At 53.2% G+C, this 24,272-nt stretch overlaps 3 protein-coding genes across 4 annotated transcripts in view; 2 read left to right on the forward strand and 1 right to left on the reverse strand.

The window, feature by feature from the left end:
- The first annotated feature begins 2,482 nt into the window (after positions 1 to 2,482).
- On the forward strand, positions 2,483 to 5,246 carry Cox8a (cytochrome c oxidase subunit 8A). The gene is made up of 2 exons (XM_020158997.2): positions 2,483 to 2,679; positions 4,922 to 5,246. Exons 1-2 carry the CDS (start codon positions 2,566 to 2,568, stop codon positions 5,015 to 5,017), a joined length of 210 nt encoding a protein of 69 aa, XP_020014586.1. The 5' UTR covers positions 2,483 to 2,565; the 3' UTR covers positions 5,018 to 5,246.
- Positions 5,247 to 10,948: 5,702 nt separating this feature from the next.
- Otub1 (OTU deubiquitinase, ubiquitin aldehyde binding 1) lies at positions 10,949 to 18,975 on the forward strand. The gene is made up of 7 exons (XM_020159008.2): positions 10,949 to 11,075; positions 13,235 to 13,296; positions 13,524 to 13,622; positions 17,821 to 17,939; positions 18,100 to 18,184; positions 18,284 to 18,478; positions 18,622 to 18,975. The coding sequence occupies exons 1-7, from the start codon at positions 11,018 to 11,020 to the stop codon at positions 18,817 to 18,819; spliced, it is 816 nt and encodes a 271-aa protein (XP_020014597.1). The 5' UTR covers positions 10,949 to 11,017; the 3' UTR covers positions 18,820 to 18,975.
- An 808-nt stretch (positions 18,976 to 19,783) lies between these two features.
- Positions 19,784 to 24,272, reverse strand: part of Macrod1 (mono-ADP ribosylhydrolase 1) — a 142,093-nt gene continuing 137,604 nt past the window's right edge. The window contains exons 5-11 of one of the 2 annotated variants that reach the window (XM_074048273.1): positions 21,269 to 21,385; positions 20,821 to 20,942; positions 20,678 to 20,708; positions 20,518 to 20,591; positions 20,225 to 20,306; positions 20,095 to 20,129; positions 19,784 to 19,941 (exon numbers count right to left, since the gene is read on the reverse strand). In XM_074048273.1, coding sequence (XP_073904374.1) covers positions 20,125 to 20,129; positions 20,225 to 20,306; positions 20,518 to 20,591; positions 20,678 to 20,708; positions 20,821 to 20,942; positions 21,269 to 21,385 — 431 coding nt within the window. In that variant the 3' untranslated portion in view covers positions 19,784 to 19,941; positions 20,095 to 20,124. The remainder of the gene's footprint in view (positions 19,942 to 20,094; positions 20,130 to 20,224; positions 20,307 to 20,517; positions 20,592 to 20,677; positions 20,709 to 20,820; positions 20,943 to 21,268; positions 21,386 to 24,272) is intronic. The other variant, XM_074048267.1, reaches the window with a different exon arrangement.

The raw sequence follows: 24,272 nt of genomic DNA on the forward strand, positions 1-24,272 counted from the left end.
CTCCTTAGTGCTGGGATTGTAGGCATGTTCCACCATTCTACCATGTTGTTTTTTTTGTGGTATTGGAGTTTCAACTTAGAGCTTCAAGCTTGCTAAGAAGGGGCTCTACCACTTGAGCCATTCCACCAGTCCCATTTTGTGTTGAGTATTTTTTGAGATAGGGCTCAAGAACTATTTGCCTGGACTGGTTTTGAAATGAGACCCTCCTGATATCAGCCTCCCATGTAGCTAGGATTATAGGTGTGAGCCACTGGCGCCTAATGAGGTTTCTCTTTCAAAGTTACTGTTTCCAGTCTTGCCAGCCACCCCCATCTTCTGCCACAGGGTTTGATAATACTGATTTCGTTACCAAAATGAGCATCACTGGGCGTGGGGGGTGTGTGTAGAGTGGATCACGCCTGTAATCCTAGTTACTTGAAAGACTGAGATCCAGATCTGGGAGGGTCATGGTTCAAGGCCAGCCTGGGCAAATACTTCATGTGATCCCATCTCCAAAATAACCAAAGCACAATGAACTGGAAGTGTGGTTCAAGTGGTATAACCACTGGTTTGCAAATGCTAAGTCCTGAGTTCAAACCCCAGGAAAAAAAGAAAACCTGGAGCTTCTGGTCAGGCTTGGAGTGTGGTGGTTCATGTCTGTCATCCCAGAACTTGGGAGGCTGAGGCAGGAGGATCTTGAGATGGAGACCAGCCTGAGCTACATAGTAACACTGTCTCAAAACAGAACAAGACAAAACACTGGAGCTTCTGAAAACTCTGCAGCAGCTTGTGTAGTGGTTGAAAGCATGGCTTTGGAGCAGACAGATGCCCTGGAGTCCTGGCTCAGTGGCCTTGTGGCTGCATGATCTTGAGCAGATCAGCCAGCTGCCCATGCCTGCTTCCTCATTTGCAAAATATCGGAATAATAGCATCTTCTTCAGGCCACTTTTGTGACAACAGAATGAGAATGTACAGGTAAACCCTGACTCTGTGACTGGCCCCACATTCTCTTTTCTGCTTTGCCTTCTACCTACTCGAAAGTATTCAAGTATTCAGTCTCCAGGAGTTCATAAAGATTGATGTGGCCAGGCACTGGTGGCTCAAGCCTATAATCCTAGCTACTTAGGAGGCACCAATCAGGAGTATCACAGTTTGAGGCTAGCCTGGGAAAAGAGTTTGAGAGACCCTATCTTGAAAGTAGCCAACACAAAACAGGGCTGGTGGAGTAGCTCAAGTGGTAGTGCGCCTGCTTAGCAAGTGTGAATAATCTCTTAAGTTCAAACCCCAATACCACAGGTGCTGCTGGAGTGGCACAGGCCAGTGGATGTTTCATGGAGCATTGTCACCCTGTCACTTCCTAGCATATCATAGTTTTATTTTCACCATAGAGCATAGGTAGTTAATCATTAAGTGCTTGTTTATTGTCTGCTCTTTTCCTCCAAATGTGAGTTCTGTGATAAGAGAGGCCTTGTCCATCTTGTCCATGACTGTGTCTACAACAGTTCCTAGCGTATATGTCTGCTCTTTTCCTCCAAATGTGAGTTCTGTGATAAGAGAGGCCTTGTCCATCTTGTCCATGACTGGTGTCTACAACAGTTCCTAGCACACAGTCAGGGCTCATAAATATTCATTGAATAAAGTAAGCTGTATCAGTATATGGAGGCCAGGAAGTGGAGTTAACATGGTGAAAAGGGGAAACTAGGCAACTTAGGTGTTTTAGGTAGAAAACAAAGTGCAAAGAGACAAAAAACTTGGAGGGGTGGAGGGAAGACTAAGAACAAGAACAAAGGTGTGGAACATTGAGAGATTAGATTGGAGAGTGACATCCAGGAACTAAGACTTGTCTAAAAAGCAGTGTGGAAGCACTGAAAGTGTATGATTTGGCTAGATGAGTTTAGAAATGCGAGGGGTTGGAGGTGTGGCTCAAGTGGTAGAGCTCCTGCCTACCAAGTGAAAAGCCCTGAGTTTAAACCCCAGTACCGCCAAAAACAAACAAAACAAAAACTGAATAGAAATGCAAGGTTAGGAGGGAAGCAGAGAGGGGAGAGAGAGAGGGGAGGGGAAGAAGGGAGGGAGAGCTAGAGCTGGATAAAGAAGGGAGGAAAGGAGGAAAAAAAGTTGGCTTCCATTGCACGCAAACTGGAATCGGAGAGGGTAATAGTAAATGGTAAAAACTCTGTTAGCAGTTCAAACCAGAAAAGATGGAGATCTAGGGGCGAGACTGTCTAAATAGATGTAAGACTATGAATGGAGGGAGGAGTTAAAAATGCAGTCTGCACTTCTCGCTTACGTGATTGGGTTACCCTAAATGTCACTTATCAAGATAAACCGTCTGGGGACGGGACAAAACCAAAAGAACGTTCTTCTATGCGCTGCCCATCGGTAGGACGGCGTCGATTGGCTACTTCGGTAAACGCGCCAAAATCTGACAGCGGCTGGTGGAGGCGTGTCCTTGCGTCATTTCCATGAGACTTCCGGGCGTCCCTTTCCCGGCCTCCCCAGCTCCGGAACTTCCGGCCGGCGCAGCCATCTTGACTTCCTGACCTTGGCTCCGGTTTGCTGTTGTCTTTGGTCACTCGTGTAGTCATGTCTGTTCTGACGCCACTACTTTTGAGGGGCCTGACAGGCTCGGCCCGGCGGCTCGCGATGCCGCGCGCCCAGGTCCATTCCAAACCGCCGCGGGAGCAGCTCGGGACCATGGTGAGGGGCAGGCCGGGAAGGGCACTGGAGTTCCCCTGAGTCCCGTGATGGGTTCGGCTCAGCCCAATGTGGCATGCTGGAACTAGAGCAGCCCTCTGAATGCCCTGTATTTGGCGCCGCAGCGTAGCTGGAAGCAGCAGTGCTTGGGTGGGTGGCGGGGTGGTGGGCGCGAACGAGGGGACAGTGTCTGAGTTCTCTCATCAGCACACGATCTCAGGTGTCCCTGCCTTACCGCTTACGCAGCCTTGAGCAAACTTCCTTAGCCTTCTCAGCCCGTTTAATCATCTATTTATTGCGGGACGCCTGAGACTGTCAGCGACGTCATTAGTGGTTACCGCTATCTATTACTATTATTTTACTTTACTTTTTTTTTTTAAACCGCTATTTATTGTTAGGGAGGGGGATCTCGACAGGTCTTTGGGAGTCCAGAAATGTAGGAGCATTAGCCCTTGTTGACATCTTTCACCTATTTGGGGTTTTTTTTGTTTGTTTGGTTTGGTTTTTATTTGTTTCGATGGTACTGAGGTTTGTACTGAGGACTTCTCGCTTGCAGAGCAGGGGATCTACCGCTTAAGCCACACCCCAGACCATTTTGCTCTGGTTATTTTGGAAATGGGGGTCTCCTGAAGCATTTGCCCGGGCTGGCCTCACACTGCGATCCTCTTAATCTCAGTTTCCAGAGTAGCTAGGATTAACAGACGTGAGCCACCAGCCCTCTGCTGTGTTTGGAGTTTTATATATACGTCAGTGACAGAACTCGGTCCTGAATGTCAGTCTCAAAATCCAGGTTGGTGGGCACTGAGTTAGGAGCAGTGCCAGAGAGAAGTGTAATAGAGGCAAGAGTAATGATAATCAAGACCCAAACGTCTGTAGTTCCAGCTAATGGGGAGGCTGAGGCAGGGAGACAGAGTCCAGAAGTTCTGACCAGCCTGGGCAATATAGTGAGACTCAGAAGCAAAATAAAACAACAGGACTAGGTTGTAGTCCAGCTCAGTGTTAGAGCATGTTTTGCACGTGTGAGGGAGGCCCTGGGTTGGATCCCAGCACCTCTCTAACATTGCAGAAAGAATGACAGTCATTGTGACTGGCATCTGCTGAGTGCCAGCAGCACTGTGCTAAAACTGCTTTATTGGTCTCATTTTGGCCTCTCTAACACTTACCTTGAGGAGAAGGATGGTTACGTCCATTTCCAGCTTGAGAGAACTGAAATTTAGGAGTGGTGTGTTGTCTTATTCAAAGTTACAGTTTCCCCTGGCCTAGTAGTGGCCCACACCTGTAATTCCAGCACTGGGGAGGCTGAGGCAGGAGGATCTAAAGTTCAAGGCCAGCCTGGACAACTTAGTGAGACTACTTAAAAATTTAAAAATTTTAGAAAGGGCTAGTGGTGGGTTGGGGGCATGGTTTAAGTGGTAGAGTGTTTTCGTAGCATGCATGAGGCTTCCATTCCTAGCACCACAAGAAACAAAACCAAAACTGCTTTTATCATCCCTAGTCACAGTCCAGAGGGGCAGTGTGAAGGGAGGGGGTGTAAGGCAAGGAATGGAGGTCCAGTTAGTGATCTATGTATGCAAGGTCTCCAGGTCTCAGCAGACCAGCCTGAAAACAAGTTTTTGTTTTGTTTTGTTTGTGGTACTGGGGTTTGAACTCAGCGCCTCATTCTTGCTAGGCAGGTGCTCTACCACTTGAGCCAGTCTGTCAGCCCTGTTTTGTGTTGGGTATTTTTGAGATAGGGTCTCACAAACTATTTGCCAAGGCTGGCCTTGAACCAAGATATTCCTGATCTCTGCCTCCTGCACCTGGCAAAAACAAGTTTTAATCCTTCACTTTATCATTGGGTGATTAACTTCCTGGATCCTAACCTGGCTGCCCCTCCTTCCTGTAACTTGTCCCCCTCTCTGAAACTGACCTTTTATGTCAAGGTTTAGAGTGGGCCTTGGATCTGCAATGTATCCTTCTGGAGCACAGCATGTCTCTCTGTCTCTCTCTTTCTGTCTCTATTTCTGTTTTTGTTGTGGGAATTGGCTAGGCTCATGTGGTGTGTGATTTTTTCTTTTTCTTTTCTTTTTTTTGGTGGTACTGGCGTTTGAACTCAGAGCCTTGTGCTTGCTAGTCAGCACTTGAGCCACTTCACCAGACGCATGTGGGTTTTTCTTAATGTGGGCTCCCTGACAGGGACTTTCTGAGCTTGAAAACTGCTAGGACTTCCAAGTGCCTGAGGATGCTTCTTTCCTGTGCTCTTTAGGATGTCGCCATTGGGCTCACCTCCTGCTTCCTGTGTGTCTTCCTGCCTGCGGGCTGGGTCCTGTCACATCTGGAGAGCTACAAGAAGCGGGAATGAAGGGGGCTATCTTCCCCCTCACCTTGTGACCAGATCACCCTCGCCGGCCATCCTGATTATGTCTCCTGCATTCCTGGCTGGACACCCCTGGATCATGTCATTTAATTTCAGTCACCTCTTCTGCAATCATGACCTCGATTTTTCCATGGTGACATCTGGGACCACTTTGCCCCTGCTCGGTGGGTTCCTGCTTTTAACAATAAAGTCCATTTAAACCTTGCTCCAAAAATTCATCGTGCCTCTTGCCTGGGCTCCTGCCTCCGTACTAGTGGGTAGAGGTGTGGAGAGGAACATTTGCCTAGCCACAGGTCTCAGTGCCATCTTTCCTAGATCACATGTGCCTCAGCTGTACCTTGTGCACTTCCCTTCATTTAAATGGTTTCTGGCTTCTTAGGAAAATTCTGTTGTCACTGGGCACTCAGACAGACTGTCTTGCTCATTCCCTCCAGCTCCTTTGGCTGTGGGAAGCTTAATGACTGTGTGTGCATGCACACATGTACCCAAACCTGTCTGTCCCTAGCTCTGCAGTTGGGAATTCTCTTTAAGGGGGTCAACCTTCCTTGTTCTTCCTCCTTGGTGGGCTACATTTCTAAGGTGCTTGTTGCCCTCCCTGGCTGTGGGGTGGGACACTTAAAGTATCTTGCAAGTGCTAGGGGTAGAACCCAAGCCCTCTCATACTAGGCAAGTGCTCTATTGCTGAGCCATGCCCCTAACCCTTCTTTTTTATGTCAACTCCAGGGCCCCTTTCCTTCTAGCACTTTCTGTAGAGGCTTATGAGCTGACTGGTGGTCCTTGTTCTCTGCCTGCCCCACCCCAGGTTGGTGAATTTCCTGCTCCTCAGTCCTCAGTAATTCTTCCTGGTGTTTGGTGTTTATGCCTCGTTAGCAGGAATGGTGCATGTGGAGCACTGCATGCTGAGCTGGAATCCTGACTGCCAGTTTCTGGAAGGAACAGAACACTTGGACCTGCCAGGCCAACCCCCGAGGATGACACAGCTTTACTTCACCATGCATCCTCTTTGTTGGGGTGATTTGGTTGATTTCTGAACAGACAAAGGGTCTCCTGTGGAGCTGAGGCTGCCATGATTCCCGGGGCTAGAACAGTGGGCAGAGATGGCAGGTGAGAGCTGAGGTCTTAGTCTCTGATGTCAGACACATACCTTCCCAGTGTCTCTTTCACAGACTTCCTGTTTGTGTTAAGGAAGTCTGTTCTTTCTGTCCTTGTCTCCTAGTTCCTGGCCTTCCTTGTGACATTTAGTGATGCCTGGGTACTGTAGCAAGCTCAGCTCACACATGGCTGCTGCCCTAAGGGCAGGAAGGGGCTCGCTGCCTCCTGGATGCCTGTTTCCCTCCATACAAACCAGCCATGGTGGCCAAGCTGAAGGGACAGGGCTGTAGAGGGCTGGGAAGAACTGCCTGAGCTTGTTGCCCAGAGTGGATGGCTGTGTGCAGGTTGGGAGAGGGGCCAGGTTGGGAGTCGAGCTATGGGCTTTTACCTGACACCTGCAGGTACATTAACAGTGCCGTCTCAGCCAAGTGGCCTCATAACTGCCCTCTCTCATACACCAGGGTTGCCCCTGGTTCCATGCCTCACGCTGGGGGGTGGGGGGTGGGGTGTGTGTGTGTGTGTGTGTGTGTGTTTGGTGGGAGCGGGTAGCTGAATGTCTACCCTCATTCTGGATTCCCAACCCCCTGTGTGGGGGAGCTGGAGAGGGAGTGAGAGAGGCCATTCTGACTGAACCTCCACTGCTCAGCAGAAGCCTCTGAGCTGTAGTGTGGCTCTGATTGCTTTCCTCTGGTGTGGGCGCAGGTTAAGTATTGTCTCACCATGGGGCTGCTTCACAGCAAAGATGTGGCACCAGAAGACAATTGTCTTTAGTTTCTACAGTAACTGCTGCCCTGCCAGGGATTTGACTAGGTGTCCTCCCATTTTTGTGTCCTGGAAACTCAAAGATACAGGCGACAGTCCCCCACCTCAGAGGAACTGCTCCTGCCCAAAGTTCTATGTCGAGGTTGGTGGGAAGCTGATGTCTGCAGGTATATCCTTAGACCCTGATCTGAGAAGTACTTGGCCAGCCTGACAGCTCCCCCAGCACATGTGGAGGGAGCAGGATCATAAGCTTAGGGACAGAAGGAGGGTTTGTTTAAGTGACCTGTTATTTTTGAGGCCTATCTTCCTTGGTTTTCACAGGCCTGAAATCTGGTCACTTTTCACTTGCCTCTTTCAACCAAGTCATGGGCTGTAGAGCAGCTCACCATAGAGAAAGCAAGGCTGCTGGCGGAGTGGCTCAGTGGTAGAACGCCTGCCTAGCAAGCGCTGAGGCCTTGAATTCAAACCCCAGTACCATTAAAAAAAAAGAAAAAGCAAGGTTTTGTGCTCTGATTTTTTTTTTTTTTTTTTGAGACAGGGTCTCACTATGTAGTCTAGGCTGACTCAAATTTGAGATCCTCTTGCCTCTGTACTTCTCTCTGCCCCCACCCAGTGCTGGGCACAAGTGACAACGGTGTTACTTGATAGACAAGTGTCCTGTCTGTGTGCCACTAGGCTGGGAGACTAGTCATGGCATATGCTGCAGTGTCAGCAATAATAGACTGGAGTCTCAGGTGTGAGGCCTGGCTTGGCCTCACATGTACATTTACAGTAAGACCTTGGGTGAGTCATCTAGTCTCTCTGGGTTCAGTTTTCAGGACTGCAAAATGAAGATAAAGTGGCAGGCGGAATAATGACCCAGCTTTAATTCCTGAAACTGTGAATGAATTACTTTACATGGCAAAGGCGATTTTGCAGATGCGATTAAGGTTAAGGACTTTGAAATGAGAGCTTATCCTGGGTTACCTGGGTGGGCCCAACATGATCTCCAGTCCTGACCTGCAAAGGACCAGCCCTTGCTGGCCTTAAGTTTGGAGACTATGGGCCATGAGCCAACAAATGAGGTGGCCTCTAAAAGCTGGAAACAGGCTTCAGTTTATAGCCAGAAAGAACATGGAGTCCTTGGTCCTACAGCTATAGGAACTGAATTCTGCCAACCTGGGGAAGAAGCAGCAGATTCTCCCTCAGAGTCTCCAGAGAGGAACATGGCCTTGATTTTAGTCCTGAAACCAGACTGCTGATCTCCGGAGATGTAAGATAAGAAATATGTGTAGTTTTTAAGCCACTGGGTTTCTGATGATTTACTATGGCAGAGTCCCTGAGGCATGGGCCCTTGCAAAGGGCTGGCATCAACTGCTTGGAACCTCAGTGACAGAAAGTGACCTGTATTTAAGGCATTCACAGGAGGATGGTGACCCCAACAAGAAAAGTAGGCAGTATTAGTTTTTGTATATGGGAGTCACCTCTCCCTTTGTCCCGTCCCTCCTCTGCCTTTCTGCTTTAGGTGGCCTGGATCCTACAGGTACAACCCAGCTGACTGTGGGATCCTGCTCAGCTGAATCAGCCCAGCCTCTGTAGTGGTTCAAGCCTCCCTAGACCCCGATTTCAGGGCTGGCTGCCTATGGGCCCCTGTGGGTACAGCACTTCAGCTTCAGGGGCACATCTAGAAGCCAGGCATGCCCCTGTACCTGCCACGTGGGCAGCTGCCTGACTTCTAAGCCACCCCAGAAAAGAGTGTCACCCTCCAGGGCCTTTGGATGCCCAGGGACTCTTGTAGGACTTGTGACTGTGCCATGGGCCTGTTGTCTTGGGCCCCTCAGTTTGGCCCCTTCTGGGAGGTGGAAGACCTAGAGTGGCTCCAGAGTAAAACTGCCTCTGTGGCTGAGGCTTCACAGCCCCTAAGGCTATGGGGCTTCTTTCTCTCCCACCAACTGACAGAATTCTATAGACATGGATGAGGGTCTCCGCCTGCTCTCAGCTGGCAGGACAGCATGTGAGGAGGCATCTATGACATGTCAGTCCTATGGCTGCTGTTGCCTTTGCAACTTTCCCACAGACAGCCTGTGCTGCCTGTTCTATTATAGGTCTTGGGCAGCCAGGGTCCGGAGCATGTGGCCATCTGCGGGGTTGCAAGTTGGGAGGCAGAGAGAAATGTCTGAGACTTCTGGCAAATCTGCAGTTGGGTTTTAGGTACTTCAGGATAGAAAATGACAATCTTAAAATGGGGAAAGTAGCAGGATAGATGGATGGGAGCATGAGACTAGTTACTGCCAGATAAATGTGCATTGAAGAGCTGAGCAAAAGCCCCATCCTGGGGCTGGATGAAGAGTTGAAGCTTCTCTTTGGCATGTGCTTCCTATTCTGTCTACAAAATGGAAAGTGTTTAGCAGGAGAGGGAGGGAGCACTCTCATTTGCAGGCCCTGAGAACCCCAAGGGTACAGGTCTGCTTTTCAAGTCCCAGTCTCTATGTGGGAGGGAGGCATTTCTTGGGTTGGCTGTGGTCAGCACTGAGCATATGACTTCTTTTAACTCTTCAGAATAGCTGTTCTCTGTCCTGTCCATTAGTCCCAGCCTCAGCCACCTGCATGAACTCTCTAGGCCAGTAGAGTTGTCTTCTAGCTATTTTCAGGATTTTAAAAGGCCAAATAGAAATCATGTCTTGTCATCAGTTGTCTTTGCATAATACTCATTCTCTCCCACTAATAGCTCATATGGTGGAACTTTTATCATCTTAAGCTTGGAAGCAAACTAAAGGCCCAATGACCCAATCAATAGTCATTTGTAATGCCCTGGGCCACAAATTTGGTGTTTGTAGCCTTGCTGTGAGAAGGCCAAGGCTGTTGTATGGCAAGCCCAGGCACCAGCTGCACCTGCTTCAGGGCTGGTGGTAAGTAAGGAAATTGTTCAGTCCAGTCCCGTTTGTCCTTTTATGAATGTTTCACAAACGGGTCGAATGAGGTTCAGGTACAGCCTCCTTGAGTGCTGGAGGACACTGTCCTAAAAAGGGCCTTCCACAGTGAGAAATTGGGAACTAGAGCCCAGAATGTAACCTCTCTAAATAATAGCATCCTCACCATCCTGCTACCATGGTTTTGTCTTTTTTTTTTTTCATATTAAACTTTTTTATTTCTTTTCTTGGGTGGTATCCAGGTTTGAACTCAGAACTTTGTGATTTCGAGGCAGGTACTCTACTGCTTGAGCCACACTTTCAGTCCTAATCTTTTTAGATAATTCACAGGCAATTTTAAGAAATAATAAAGGTCCCGTGTACCCTTTACCTAGTCTCCCCACTGGTGACGTCTCAAAAATTTTTGATAAAGCATATACCACGACGATGACCTTGACATAATCAGATATGGAGTATTTCCCTTTTCATTAGAATCTTTCCCTTTTCATTTTTACAGCCACACCCATTTCCTTCCAACCCACCTCCTGAGTCCTGGCAACGGTTAATGTTTTCCTTTTCTGTTAAGTCCTTGTTTATTTATTTTTGGTGCTGGGGGTTGAACCCAGGGCTTTGCACACGCTAAACTCATGCTCTGCTACTGAACTACATCCTAGTCAAGTACTTGCCCAAAGTTAGGTCCCAGGCTTGCACACTGGCACCAAGGGAGCGATCGCCTAACAAGAACACAAGGCGCAGAAGTGAACGGTGAGAGTGAGGGGCCACAAGGTCGGGGCTCCAAGGGGTGTCACGACGTTGCCATCACTTCCTGTCTGCCAGGCTTCGGGGCTCCGCACTGCAGCTACAATCGCGTGTGATGAGTGCAGAAGCTCGCAGCAACAATGTTACCTTTGGGGGTTTTAATTTCACCCTACTTATCTCAGTAATACAACCCGCGTTTCAAACTCCAGTGAACAGAAGACAGAACTGGCTCCAGAAGGATCTTCTCACTCTCGGGACCTTTGGAGAGTGGGAATTTCCAGTCAAGCGAGCGTGCGGAGTAGAGGTGCGGATCTGCTCGCCCGCGGCTGCTATAGGACCTGGTGGGCGCTCATCACTTCTCCGACGCGGAAGGGATCTCGTTGCTAGGGGCGTTGCCAAGGAGGGGAGCACAGGGAGGGGCTCTCTTCCGGGAGGAGGGCGACTGGTAACCCGGAAGCGGTAGGCAGTGCGGCGCTGTTTAAAGATGGCGGCGGAGGAACCTCAGCAGCAGAAGCAGGAGCCGCTGGGCAGCGACTCCGAAGGTACAGACCAAGGGAGGGATGTCGAGCCCGGGCTAGCGGGGACGAGGCCCGGCCCGCTGTTCCCGAGGAGTCTGGGGAGGCAAAGCTGCCGGCGGCGCAGCGCGCCTTCGGAAGGAGGCCCCTTCCTCCTCCGCCGCTGCCTCCCCTCCCCCTCACAATGGAAGAAGCCGCCGCGACCCCCGTCCGGGCGGGGCGGGCCGAAGCCTGCGGCTTGTCCCCTCACTCACGCCCGGGGTGGGGCGGGCCCTGAGCCGCTCGGCCCTCGGCCCGGCACCTCGGCGCCGGACTCTGGTTTCGGGCGTCCCGGGCCGGTCGCTCGGGTCTTAGCACTCGGGCGAGGCCTAGGTCCGCGCCGAGCCGCCCGCCTTCCCCAGGGCAGCCCGCGCCTGGAGGGCGTCGAGTGACGCGGGGCTGCGGAGCACAAAGGACGGGGCGGGCCGTTCTGGATGTCGTGGGCGGCTCTGGGTTATGAGGGGCTGCGTTTTTTTTCCTTATAGACTTTTCCACTTGCTCAGCCATTGTCTTTTTAGTCCCCAGAGGAGATGAGTCCAAAAACGGTCACACCCTCTCCTTTTTCTACCCAGAAGTTGGGACCGAGGACTGAGTAGGTCACTTGGATGCGAGGGACAGCCCTGAGGTAGGGCAGCGGTCGAGACCCTGCTGAGAACTTGGGATGGTCAGGCCCAAAAGAATTGACCTTAAAAGTCATTCATCACACATACCCCACAGTTGAGAGAAACCCAAACCCACAGCAGTTGTTGTTCAGGGTCGCATATAGGACTTGATTTCATATCCCTGCCCTCTCCCAATGGCTGCTCAGAGTGGGTCCTTAGGGGGGACCTGCCCAACTCGTGGATGGCTCTAGACACTTAGGTACCGCTTGCTATCATGAATCCCATGATATTTCAGTGCAGGGGAGGGAGATGGTGGTGTTACCCATTTTACAGGGCAGGAAAATGGGTTCCTCACCGATGTGGCAGGAGAGGTGTTAAGAGGCAAGAGCTCAGACTGGAAGTAGACAAATCCGGGTTTACTCGAAACTCTTTACTGGTTATGACCTTGAGTAGATTACTTCACTTCTTTATATTTGTCTTGTTGTTAGTAAAATGGGCACCATTAAAATACCCAGGCCTGCCGGAGGAGGAAGGGTGTGGTGTAATTCAGTAAAGTACAGGCTCCCAGGATGCTCTCTACCAGCCCAGGACTCCACCTCCTCATCTTACTGTCCCCAAGTGACTGCCCTTCCCTAGGGCATTCCCAGGCTGCTAGAAAGTGATACTGGAAAGCAGGGAGAAAGGTTTCAGCTGAGAGCTCCCCTGGCATGATCATCTTTATCCCTCCTTTCATTGTTTGTTTTTTATTATTTTATATTTGGCAGTGCTAGGGATCAAAGCCAGGCCCTTGTACCTGCTAGGCAAATGGGTGCTCTATCACTGAGCTACATCGACAGCCTCCAGCCCTTCCTTTTTTAGAGACAGGGTCTGGCAGTGTTGCCCAGACTGGTCTCAAACTCCTGGTTCAAGTGATCTTCCAGCCCCAGTGTCCTGATTGCTGGGACTACAGGTATTTCCCATCATGGCTACACCCTTATTTTTATTTACTGCCTTCTTTTCTTTTTTTTTTTTAAGCTGTACTGGTGTTTGAATTCAGGGCTTCCACCTTGAGCCACTACACCAGCCTTCTTTTTGTGATGGGTTTTTTTCGAGATAGGGTCTCTTGAGCTAAGGGTCTCGAACTATTTGCCCAGGCTGGCTTTGAATTGTGATCCTTCTATCTCTGCCTCCTGAGCAGCTAGGATTATAGGTGTGAGCCCAGCACCCAGCTACTTTTTTTTTTTTTTTTGAGACAGAGTCTTGCTGTGTAACCCAAGCTGCACTCTAAAACTCATGATCCTCCTGCCTCAGCCTCCCCAGTGCTGGGATTACAGTGTGTGCTACCAGGCCTGCCTACCCCCTCCCTCATTTTGAGGATGAGGAAGTGAAAGCCCAGAAGGGTTTTGCCAAGACTACTTAGTGGGGTGGAGCAAGGTGTGAGACACATGCTTCCAGATTCCAGACTCTCTCTCCTGCTCATGGGCTGCTCTGGCCCTGGCCCAACTGCCTTGCAGGGGAGATGCCAGGCCTCACAGTAACCCTTGGCGCTTTTTCTCCTTTCTCTAGGCGTTAACTGTCTGGCCTATGATGAAGCCATTATGGCTCAGCAGGACCGAATTCAGCAAGAGGTGAGGGACTGAAGAGGGAGGGGGAGGCACTAGCTAGGGGCCTCATGGTTGGGGTGCACAGTCTGTACCTGAGGCTTATTGTCCGTCTCTACTTTGGAAGCCCTCTCTCTCCCCAGGCTGTGTTAGGTACTAGATATAGTGGTCACTGTGCCACTGGATGACCAGCTGAGCAACCCTTTTGTAGGTGTTCTGGCTGTTAGGTCACTACTTCTCCCTGCCTCCTGCAGATTGCTGTGCAGAACCCTCTGGTGTCAGAGCGACTGGAGCTTTCGGTCTTGTATAAGGAGTATGCAGAGGATGACAACATCTACCAACAGAAGATCAAGGTGGGAGCCTGGCTGGAGAGGGCAGGAAGGTGTCTGCTTCAGACCTGTTCCTTGCCAAGCTTGTCTCTGAGAGGGTAGGGTGTTGGAAACCTCTCGTTGCTAGTTTTTTTTGTTTTTTGTTTTTCTTTGTAGTACTGGGGTTTGAACTCAGGGTCTCATGCCAGTCCTAGCCACTCCCCAGCCATTTTTTGTGTTCAGTATTTTTGAGATAGGGTCTCACGAACTATTTGCCTGTGCTGGCATCAAACAGATCTTCCTGATCTCTTCTGCCTAAATAGCTAGAATTTCAGCTGTGAGCTATCAGCACCCAGCTTGTTGCTAGTTCTTGAATTGTGCAGGCTCTGGACTCTGACTGCCACTCAGTAGATGTGTCCTTGGCAGGCCCTTCAGTGTCTCTGAGCCATGGGATACTCATCTGTAAAGTAGGGACAGGCATCTGCCTGTGGGGTGGGGTGTCTGCGAAGTTGAGGTAGTTGGTGCTCAGGTGGGGTCAGGTGCAGGCTGGGTAGGAGCTGGCCCTCTTAGTGCCCAGCCAGTTGCTGACTTGACTCCTGCTAGGTAGGACAGGAGGGTTGCACAGCCTGCCTCCTGGATCTTTTTTTTGTGTGGGGGGGGCAGACTGGGGTTTGAACTCAGGGCTCTGCACTTGTAAAGCAGGCACTCTACCACTTGATCATACCTCCTGTCCATTTTGCTCTGGTTATTTTAGAGATGAGGTCTCTAGAACTATTTACCCGTGTTGGCCTTGAACCATGATCCTTCTGATCTCAGCCTCCCAAGTGCTAGGATTACAGGTGTGAGCTGCCTGCTCCAGGCTGCCTCCTGGATCTTTGTGGAGGGCAAGCAGTGTATGTTGGGGGAAAGGGGGGGGCACAGGCCTCTGAATGCTGCATCACTCAAACAGAGGTGAGCTGCTTCATCTCCCACCTCCTGAGGCTGGGGGAGGGGAGGATGAAGTGTGACAATGATTGTGCAAACAGTATCAAGTAGGCACAGTGTGGGGGTTTAGCAAATGTTACTCTCCTATTCTCTTTCATAGATCAGAGATGCTTAGACTTACCTGGAGGAGGGGTCTTCAGGTGGTGGGACAGGTAACCCAATGAATGAAGTTGGCCAGGAGGCCAGAAGATGAACAGGAGGGTACCACAGCTCAGAAGCAGCTAGACATGGTAGAGAGTGCCCATGCTGTCATTCTCTGCTGCCAGGGAAACCAGAGCTTGTAAAATCTGGCAGCTAATTCAACGTTAAATGTTGTGTAGGGCTGGGAGTATAGTTAGCTTAGTGGTAATGTGAACTCCTGACACACTAGCACACTCCGGGCTAATACTGGGTTCAGTCCCCAGCACTCAAAAAAATTGTTGTATGGGCAAACAACCCACCTGCAGGTCAGATGCAGCTGTGCGGGGTCTATGATCTGCTCATACTCCTTGCTCAGGGTGTTAGGGAGTTCCCCAAGAGGCCTGTGGTCTTTGGAGCCCAGCAGACCTTGGTTGAGCTAACAGTCTCTGCAGTCCAGCTGTGTGACCTTGGGAAGTGCACTGGACTTGGAGGCTCAGCTGCTTGCTTAACTCTAGCTAGAGGTGTCTCCTTGCTTCACAGGCCAAGTGCAGAGCTCCAGAGGTGTTGAACTCAGGGCCACTCTTCCCCTCCCAGCTGGTGAATTAACAGAGTGGTGCCCTCCTTTCCAGGGCTTCCTGGTGAAACTGACAGAACTCAGGTTCTCTCCATTGTCAGCAAATGTTTGGCTGTCCAGAGCAAAGTGACTACAGGAATCTGCCTCAGTGCCAGTGTGCATTCTGGGTGCTGTGTCCAAGCCCACCTCTGCCCCTTGGCAGAGATACCTGCAGTGAGGCAGAGCCCAGACTGACCTGGGTGTGGACTTGGCTTCTCTGCAAAATGGGCTCTGGAGGATTCGTGAGATAGTGGGCATGAGAGCTCAGCACAGTGCCCAACAACTTGTACTCTGTAGCCACGGCATGCTGGCCACTTAACGTTTACTAGGCACACACCGTGTTCCTGGTTCTGGTTTAAGTACTGGAGACAGAGTGATGACCAAACAGACAGACTCCTGCTCGCAGAAGTTCACTGGGCAGAGTGAAAGACAAGCCAAAGTGGAAGCCAGAATGTTTGTGTAGTAGTGCACGCCTGTAATCCTAGCACTAGGGAGGTGGAGGCAGGAAGATTGTGAATTCAGGGCTATGCTGGGCTACATGGTGAGTTCAAGGCCAGCCTGAGCTATAAAGGACCCTGTCTCAATACCACACCCCCACAAAACAAAAAAAGTTTGGTTGTTAGAAGGTAGTAAGTGCTCTGGAAAGAAGGAAGAAGATTGGTGTGCGAGGGTTTACAATTTTAAGTAGAGTGGTGAGTGAAGTCCTCTCTAAGGAGGTAGTATTTAAGTAATGAATTGAAGGATGAAAGAGGCAAGGGAGCAAGTGACAAGCAGAGGACGCCAGTGTGGTGGAGGCCAATGTGATAGAAGCAGGGTGGGGAGGTGGATATCGCACATCTGTAGAGGCAGACAAGGTTCTGAAGGGAGATGGGGCCTGACAGGTCACTGGTTACTGTTGCTGCTGTGGTGAGAAAAGGCTGTAGGAGCCAGGTGGAGGCAGGGAGAGCTGTAGGATGAGGAAAAAGCCTGAGACCAGTGCGGTGGCCTATGTAGTGAGAATCTGTTGGGTACTAGATGTGTTGAAGGAAGAACCCAAGGGACCTGCTGTTGGGTGAATGTGGGCCAACCATGGAGTTGTGGTGAATGAGGTGGGAGGCCTGGGTGAGGAGCAGGTTGGTGGTTGAGATGCAGTGGGGCAGTGGAGTGAGGCATGGAGGTGGGGGACTGGGCAGCTGGAATATGGTGAAGATGGATTATTTAGTCTGCTTAAGCCCTCAGCTCTGCTGGCATCAAGAGAGCACAGCTTAAGGTAGCAACTGGCCCAAGCCTGAGCAGGCTTCGTGGGCACCTGGTGCACAGCCCCACCCAGCTCACAGGGCAGGCAGGGCAGTGCTGTGCCTGGTTGTGTCGTGATGGGCTTCTAGCAGGTGCCACATGCGTCTTGAGAAAGGGTGCTTTGATGGTAGCCCTGACCTTCAGAGCATAGAAAGGTGGCCTGGGAGGGAGGAGGCAGACATGGAGAGAATTGGGGCTGCCAACCAGCGGGAGGAAGCCCCTGGCAGAGGGCATGGTGGTAGTGGCAGTGTTGCTGAGACTGGTCTGAGGAGGGCTGGATTAGACCCTCCGACCTAGGAGGGCATTTGGCTAGGGCAAGTCCTCCCACAGGAGTTGTTGCTCTTTGAAGCTAGATGTAGTTGGATGTTTATGTGCTGACTGATTTGAGCCAGTAGAGAGTGAGGACCTGATGCAAGAGGACGGGGGATTTCTGGAATGATGTCCTTGAGCCTGAGGGAGGAGACTGTCTGGTTCCAGTGGAGTGCCAGCTTAGTAGAAGCTGGGACAGATAGAAGAACTCAAGAGAACGGGAGTGTACAGTGGATACTGAGGATGTAGATTAGTGTAAAAGGACTCAAGGTCCTTGTCTGAGGCAGGAGAGGGTTGAGGAGAGTGGAGAATGGCAAGGGGTAGGGTGCTCAGGTGAGGACAGGGACATTTGCCAGGCAACAATAACACACACTTAGTGAGGATGTGCAAGAGGCAGAAGTCCCACTTGGTTTGGGAAGGAAAGTGGAAAAGGTTGGATGGAGATAGGAGCCAAGCATGGGCAGGGTGGTTGAAGCTGCAAGTAGAGGAGGAAGCCACTTCTGTTGTGGAGAGGACTGAGAAAGGAGGTGGAGAGCCGTTCTGCCTGGCTGAACTGTGCAGATGTCTGCCAGCAGGAGTGGAGCCTGCTGCATGTCTCTGCCCTGACTTGCTTGGATTGAAAGGCTCAAAAAACCTCTTTGGTCAAGGACAGATTTGTCACCTGTTTTTGTAAGCAAAACAACCCTGTAGCCAGTAGCAGGCATGGCTGCTTGTGGGTGGCTGATGACTGCTTTGGTTACCTGTGCAGCTACAGAAGTGCACAGCTTCCTGGAATTTTCTGGGGGACATGGTTTCTGTCATACGTTCAGCAACCTGGAGATTGGGGTCTGAGCTCAGTTGCCATCTGCTGTAGTGGGACCTTTGTTGGGGGGCATTTCTGGGCTAGCCTTGGTCTGGCATGATGTTCAGGAGTTGGGTTGGGGGCTGGCTACCCTTCTGCAGGACCTCCACAAAAAGTACTCATACATCCGGAAGACCAGGCCTGATGGGAACTGCTTCTATCGTGCGTTTGGCTTCTCCCACTTGGAGGCACTGCTGGATGACAGCAAGGAACTGCAGCGGTGAGGAGGGTGGGCACTTGGGCACTGGAGGGAGGGGGCTTGATGACCAGAAATCCTCTGGGTTCCTGCCTGGGGCTTCTGTTTGAGTTGAGGGATGGCCTTGTCTGAAGCAGGGCAGTGCTGGCTACAGAGCCCATGCTAGTTTCTCCTCCATCTACAGGTTCAAGGCTGTTTCTGCCAAGAGCAAAGAGGACCTGGTATCCCAGGGCTTCACTGAGTTCACAATTGAGGACTTCCACAATACGGTGAGCCTTAGGCTGGGTGGGAGAGGGTGGTCCGCCTGGCCATGTTGGGGTTGAGCCCTCCTACTCCCTCATCTTGCCTTTCTTCCCTCTGGGGGGCAGTTCATGGACCTGATCGAGCAGGTGGAGAAGCAGACCTCAGTAGCCGACCTGCTGGCTTCCTTCAATGACCAGAGCACCTCGGACTACCTCGTGGTCTACCTGCGGCTGCTCACCTCAGGCTACCTGCAGCGGGAGAGCAAGTTTTTCGAGCACTTCATTGAGGGCGGGCGGACTGTCAAGGAGTTCTGCCAGCAGGTGCTGCCCTCCTCACTTCTCTGACTTGGGACCCTCCCTTTTCTCTCTTATCTCAGGGTGGCAAGCATTGGGGAGGGCAGGTGTACTTGGGTGCTAGGGGATTGGGGGTCTGGGGAGGGGTCTGACCCACACCTGTGCCACAGGAGGTGGAGCCCATGTGCAAGGAGAGCGACCACATCCACATCATCGCACTGGCTCAGGCCCTCAACGTGTCCATCCAGGTGGAATACATGGACCGCGGCGAGGGTGGCACCACCAACCCACATGTCTTCCCTGAGGGCTCCGAGCCCAAGGTCTACCTTCTTTACCGGCCTGGACACTACGATATCCTCTACAAATAGGGCTGGCCAGCCTGCTACTGCCCTGCCTGCCTCCCCTCTGCCAGGCACTAGACATGTACAGAGGTTTTTTTGTGGTTGTAAATGGTCATATTTCACTCCCTCCCTCTTCCTGTCACACAACCTTCCACATTTTATTAAAGGGGATGCTGGTGGTGAGCTGCGTGTGTGCGTCTCCCTGCTCTGTTGCTTCCCCCCCCCACACCTGCCCACTGGCTGCTGTGTGTTTGGCTGCCCTCTTCTCCCAGGTGGCTCCCTCCACCTTTCCACTCCAAGCTTTGTCACCAGGAGTAGTTTTAAAGGGGGCTAAGCCTCCTGGGGACCCGTTCTGGTTACTTGAGTTCTGCTTTCTTTTCTCAAGGCCTCTCCCTTTGCCTCCATAGCTGGCCTGGGGCTTTTGTGGGAGTGGAAGAAGTTCCTTGGGGGTTCGCCCTTGGTCCTAGCTGCCTCTCCTAGGTCTGCCATTTTGCTGCTCTGCCAGGGTCCCAGACCCCAGCTTCCTGCACTCCACCAGGGGTCTGCATGATAGGGAGTCCTGGGAGGAGATGGCCTACAGGATGGGCATCTGCAGTGGGCCTGGGAGGGTGGAGGGGGCTGTCATGGTGCAGGAGGAGTTCGCCTTCAGTCCTCAGGTCTAGGCAGGGCTTGCTATTTCCCCATTTTCCACCCTTCACCCCGCCTGTGCCTGCTCTGCACCCCCTTCGCTTGGGCCACCATGTCTGCATTGTGTGTTTTACCTTCATTTTTTTCCCCACCCCAGCACATGCCACCAGGTCTCAGCCCTAGGCTGTGAGCTCCTTGGGGGCAGGCCCTCAATAAATGTGAAGTGCTGCTGCCACCTTGTGGCCTGTGCCTCTGCCCGCCTGGCTCACCCAGGGCTCTTGCAGCCCCAAGAAGCCAAAGCACTGCCCGAATCCCAGCCCCATGCTAGGGCGCCTCCTTTAGCTCAGCCCCAGCACTCAGAGGATGGGAGCTGCAAAAGACAGTCTTTATTGCAGGCTTCTTAGGGGCAGTGCACGGCCAGGCAGGCACTGAGGGAAAGAACCGGTGGGTGGCCAGCTGGGATAAGCTTCAGGTTTCAGCGACCTCAGAGCTGGAAGCTAGGTCCTGCTGACTCCGGCTGGTCTGAGGGCAGAGTAGAGGGGTCAGAGGGAGCCTAGGGCTTCCCAGGCCTCCCAGGTACCTCCTTGGCTTCCCCGCCTCCTGCGTGAGGGTGAGCGGTGTTAGTGGGCCAGGTTAGCGTAGGGTGGCTGGCTGCATGGGGCAGGCCCTGCTTACCAGTCCTGGTCAGGGTGGGCTGCAGGAGCCTCAGGCTGGAAAGCAGAGGACAGTGAGAGCCGCCCCGGGGCCTTGGGGAAAGGGCAGGGCTGGCCTGGGGCAGCACCGTGCGGGGCGGAGGGATACTTACCCACGGGGAAGTAGTAGGGCAGCTTCTCCCGGTAGATGGTCTCGTCTTTCTCGAGGAACACGCAGATAACCAGCCGATCCACCTGCGCCAAGGGCTGCTCAGTCGGGGCGGGAGCCTCCCGCCGCCCTTCGCGGAAGGGGCTCCGGGCTGTGTCCCAAGAACGGACTAGCCCCCGGGCAGGAGAGGGGCTCCAGAGAGAGAGAGGGCGCCCTGGCTCCAGGGCGATGACCGGCGGGGCTGGTCTGCCGGGCCGGGGTCCTCCCTCCCCACCTCCCACCGGTTGCAGGTCCCACCTTGTCCTTGTGCTTCTCCAGCCACTCCCGCAGCACCGCCAGCACTACCTCAGCCGCCGCCTCGTTGGGGTACCCTGGGGGCGGGGCGGTGAGTTCCGGGCTCTGGCAGCCCCGCCCCCTCAATTGCCCCCTCCCAACCCTTCTCCCAGACCTCACTCACCGAACACGCCCGTGGAGATGCAGGGGAATGCCTGGGGCAGGGGCGGGAGTGAAAGGGGATTGGGGACATCGTTACGGCGTCCGTTCCCCCACACCGCCCGCCTCCTCCCTCGGGCCGCCCGCCCCGCACCCGGCGCCCCTCACCGCGGAGCGGAGCCGGTGCTCCAGCAGCAGATCGAGGCTGCTCAGGTAGCAGCTGCGGAGCTCGGCCTCCTGGCTGGCGCTGGGCTCTCCGTGGGCGATAGGTCCCACCGTGTGGATGACGTCTGCGGGGGCCGATGGGGTCAGACCGTCCGTGGTCTCTACATGGTCCTCGCACCCTTCCGGAGCCTAAAGCCACCCGTGTACGCCGACCCCAAGGCCACAGCTCCGGGGTCACGTCCCTCCCCGGTCCGAAAGCGCAGCGTCCTCATCGCCCCCACCACTACCACCACCACCACACACGCTTCAGGTCTCCGCGTTCCCAGCCCCTCCCCATCTGTCTTCCTGGGGCGTCAGGGAGGGCCAGGCCCTGGCTCGTAAGTGCCTCCTGCACGTGCAGGGTTGCACCCCTCTGTCTGAGCCCCACGGCTGTGGGGTGGCGGGGACTCACACTTGGCCGGCAGCCGGTAGCCGCTGGTGATTTTGGCCTTTCCGGTCTCGCAGCTTTGCAGGGTCCGGCACTCTTCGGTGAGCAGGGGTCCCGCGGCCCGGTGAATGCAGCCGTCCACTGCGGGGGGCGGGGAGTGAGCCGCGGGGCTCCCCTGGTCCCCGAGGGCTCAGGCGTGACTGACCCCGCTTTACTGAGAAGGCCGATGGCCTCAATATTTCAGTCCCGAGAAGCTTCTCAGCTGTGCGCTGACTCACCCGTCACCACGCCCCCTCCGCCCCCTACCCGGCGTGGAGCTTGTTTCGCATCTGGGGGAACTGAGGCGCAGAGACGGGCGACGGGTGGCCCTGGCAGAAAGCGGGGTGACTGGCAGGGGGCGCACCCGGCCCACCCTGTTCGCTGCTGGCTGCGCCGCAGGGGCCGGGGCAGCTTGGGGAACCGGGCCCATGGCGGCCCTGGGACCTCGTCCTCCCTGCTCTGTCCCGTTGCCCTGTGCCCGCAGCCTCCTCCACAGAGGTCTAACATCGGGTCGGGTCCCTGGGACGTTGACCCGGCCGCGTCACACTCGGGGGCACATTTCACAGATGAGTAAACGGAGGCTACCTAGTTACAAGTGGCAGATCCAGTCGAGGGCTTGGGCCTGGGCCTTCCAGCCCCTTCCCCGCATCACGTACAGAGCGAGGGGTGGACCAGGCGGCGCAGGAAATCCTAGCGAGCAAACCCTTGCGGGTTAACTAGCAGCCTCGTTAGCACATCGGCTTAATTGCGGCCAGGCCCAGGCTTGTTTATCCGAGGCGCACCAGGGCCTTGCCAACAACCCTGGGGACCCGCCCCGATAAACAACTGCTCCTGCAGCCCTACTTCACCGAGGCAAGAGAGGCATGGACCAGCCCAGACAGGCCTCCTGGCAAGTCCTGGTTCTGTCATTCAACTTTCAAGTCCTTACTTCTCTGGCTAGTCCACTGTGTCATCTACAAAATGGGGACCCTGGAGAGGAGTCACTGATCACGCTCCCGGCCTGGACCAGGAGTTCCTCCTTTACTGGACATGCCTGGCATCGGGAAGGGCCATTTTACAGATGCACAAACCAAGGCCTTTTCTCCTTCGTGGTTTCCCACCTGAAGAAGTCTTGGCACAGATGCAGGGTCACCAGCTTGTGCTCCCCGCTCCCTTTCTTCTGTTTTCTCTTGTGCCCTGTGGGCCCAATTAAACCTGTGACTGACTTCACCTGGAGCTGACATCAGGCGATCTCCCAGAGCATCCCGGTGGTGGTGGGAGATGGAGGGGTTGGGGGAGCCCTGGGAGCACTCAGGCTTTAGCCCTTGCAGACCCTGCACTCCTCTTCAGGGATGACAGAAGCAAAGTGCATGACGGGGTGTCGCAGAGACGGTGCACAACCTGTTCACACACAACCAGTGTGTCTATCCTGGGGAGCTGCCACAGGGACCCAGCAGTGTGCAACAGCAGGGCAGAGGCCAGGCAGTCTGAGTTCAAATCCCATGTAGACCTGGGCATGTCACATGTCACTCAGTGTCACTCGACTTCTAGGCCCAGTAGCAGTGCCCACCTCATGAGAATGTTGGAAGAGCTGAGTAAATCATGCCGGCGCCACTGGCTCACGCCTGTAATCCTAGCTCTATGCGAGGCAGAGACCAGGAGGATTGCAGTTCAAAGCCAGCCGGAGATAGTTCGAGAGACCCTATCTTGAAAAACCCTTCACAAAAATAGGGCTGGTGGAGTGGCTCAAGGTGAAGGCCCTGAGTTCAAACCCAAGTAACTCAAAAAAAAATTTTTTTTGGTCAATACTGGGGATTGAGTTCAGGGCCTTGCACTTGAGCCAAGTCTCAGTCCTTTTGCTTGTTAGTTTGTTGTTCAGATAGGATCTTGCACTAACTGGCTTTGAACCATGGTCTTCCTATCGCTGGGACCACAGGCATGCAGCTGGCCATCTGACTTTTGAGTTCATTCTTTTTTTTTTTTTCAGTGCTGGGATTTGAACTCAGGATCTTCACCTTGAGCCACTCCACCTGCTCTTTTTTGTGTTGGGTTTTTTTCGAGACAGGGTCTTGAGAACTATTTGCCCGGGCTGACTTCAGATCATGATCCTCCTGCCTTCTGAGCAGCTGGGCTTGAAATAATTCACTTTTCTTTTTTTTTTTTTTTTTTGGTGGGACTGGGGTTTGAACTCAGGGTTTTGCACTTGCAAAGCCTGAGCCACTCCTCCAGTCCTTGAGTTAATTCTTGTAACATGCTTGAACCTGTGCTTGGCTGGAGGGGAGGCAAAATGAGCTGGCTGTTATGACAATGTGACAGTGTGGCATGTTTGGGAGATGTGTATACCACAGTGTGACAGGAGATAGGAGTGCCAGGGGGATCCACAGAGTATGGGGTGAGCACAGGAATGTGTTGTACCCAGTGCTCCTAGCAGCCTCCTGGCACCCAGCTACCTGCCTCTCTTGCAGGTGACTTTGGTTGGTTGTGAGACCCCACGGAAGTGCAGCTCAGAGAGGTTTGTCCTTCAAGGACTTGATGTAATGTTTCCTGCACAAGTGGACAGGCCTGCAGCCAGGTCTTGGGTGCTGACCTGGAGTACAGAGGAGTGGAAGGGTAGGAACCATGTGGCAGAGACCCTGGACTGGATGGCGTCCCTAGCAGTTTCTAGAATAGGCTCAGAGCCAAGTGACTGCTCTGTGGGCACCTAGCAGAGGGGTTGAGGGACAGGCCCTGGTCACTGCCTCTGCCCCACCCCCTCCCAAACAGGCTGCCGCACAGACTGACACTGGCATTTAGTTGACATCTGGCTGCTCCCTCTGCCTGCTTGGCCCACCCTGTCCTCACACCGGCCTTCTCCCTCTCTTCTGAGCAGCGAGGACTCCAGCCTGCTGTCCTTGGTCACATGCCTGTGGGGCCCATCCCCTGCACCCACCATCAGCCCCTCTGGCTCAGATCTCCAGGCCCTACCCTGGCTCTGCCTTGGCCTTGGCTGTGACGGGTTCCTAGTCACTTT

Source organism: Castor canadensis, chromosome 1, assembly GCF_047511655.1.
Source record: "Castor canadensis chromosome 1, mCasCan1.hap1v2, whole genome shotgun sequence".
Taxonomy (NCBI): Eukaryota; Metazoa; Chordata; class Mammalia; order Rodentia; family Castoridae; genus Castor; species Castor canadensis.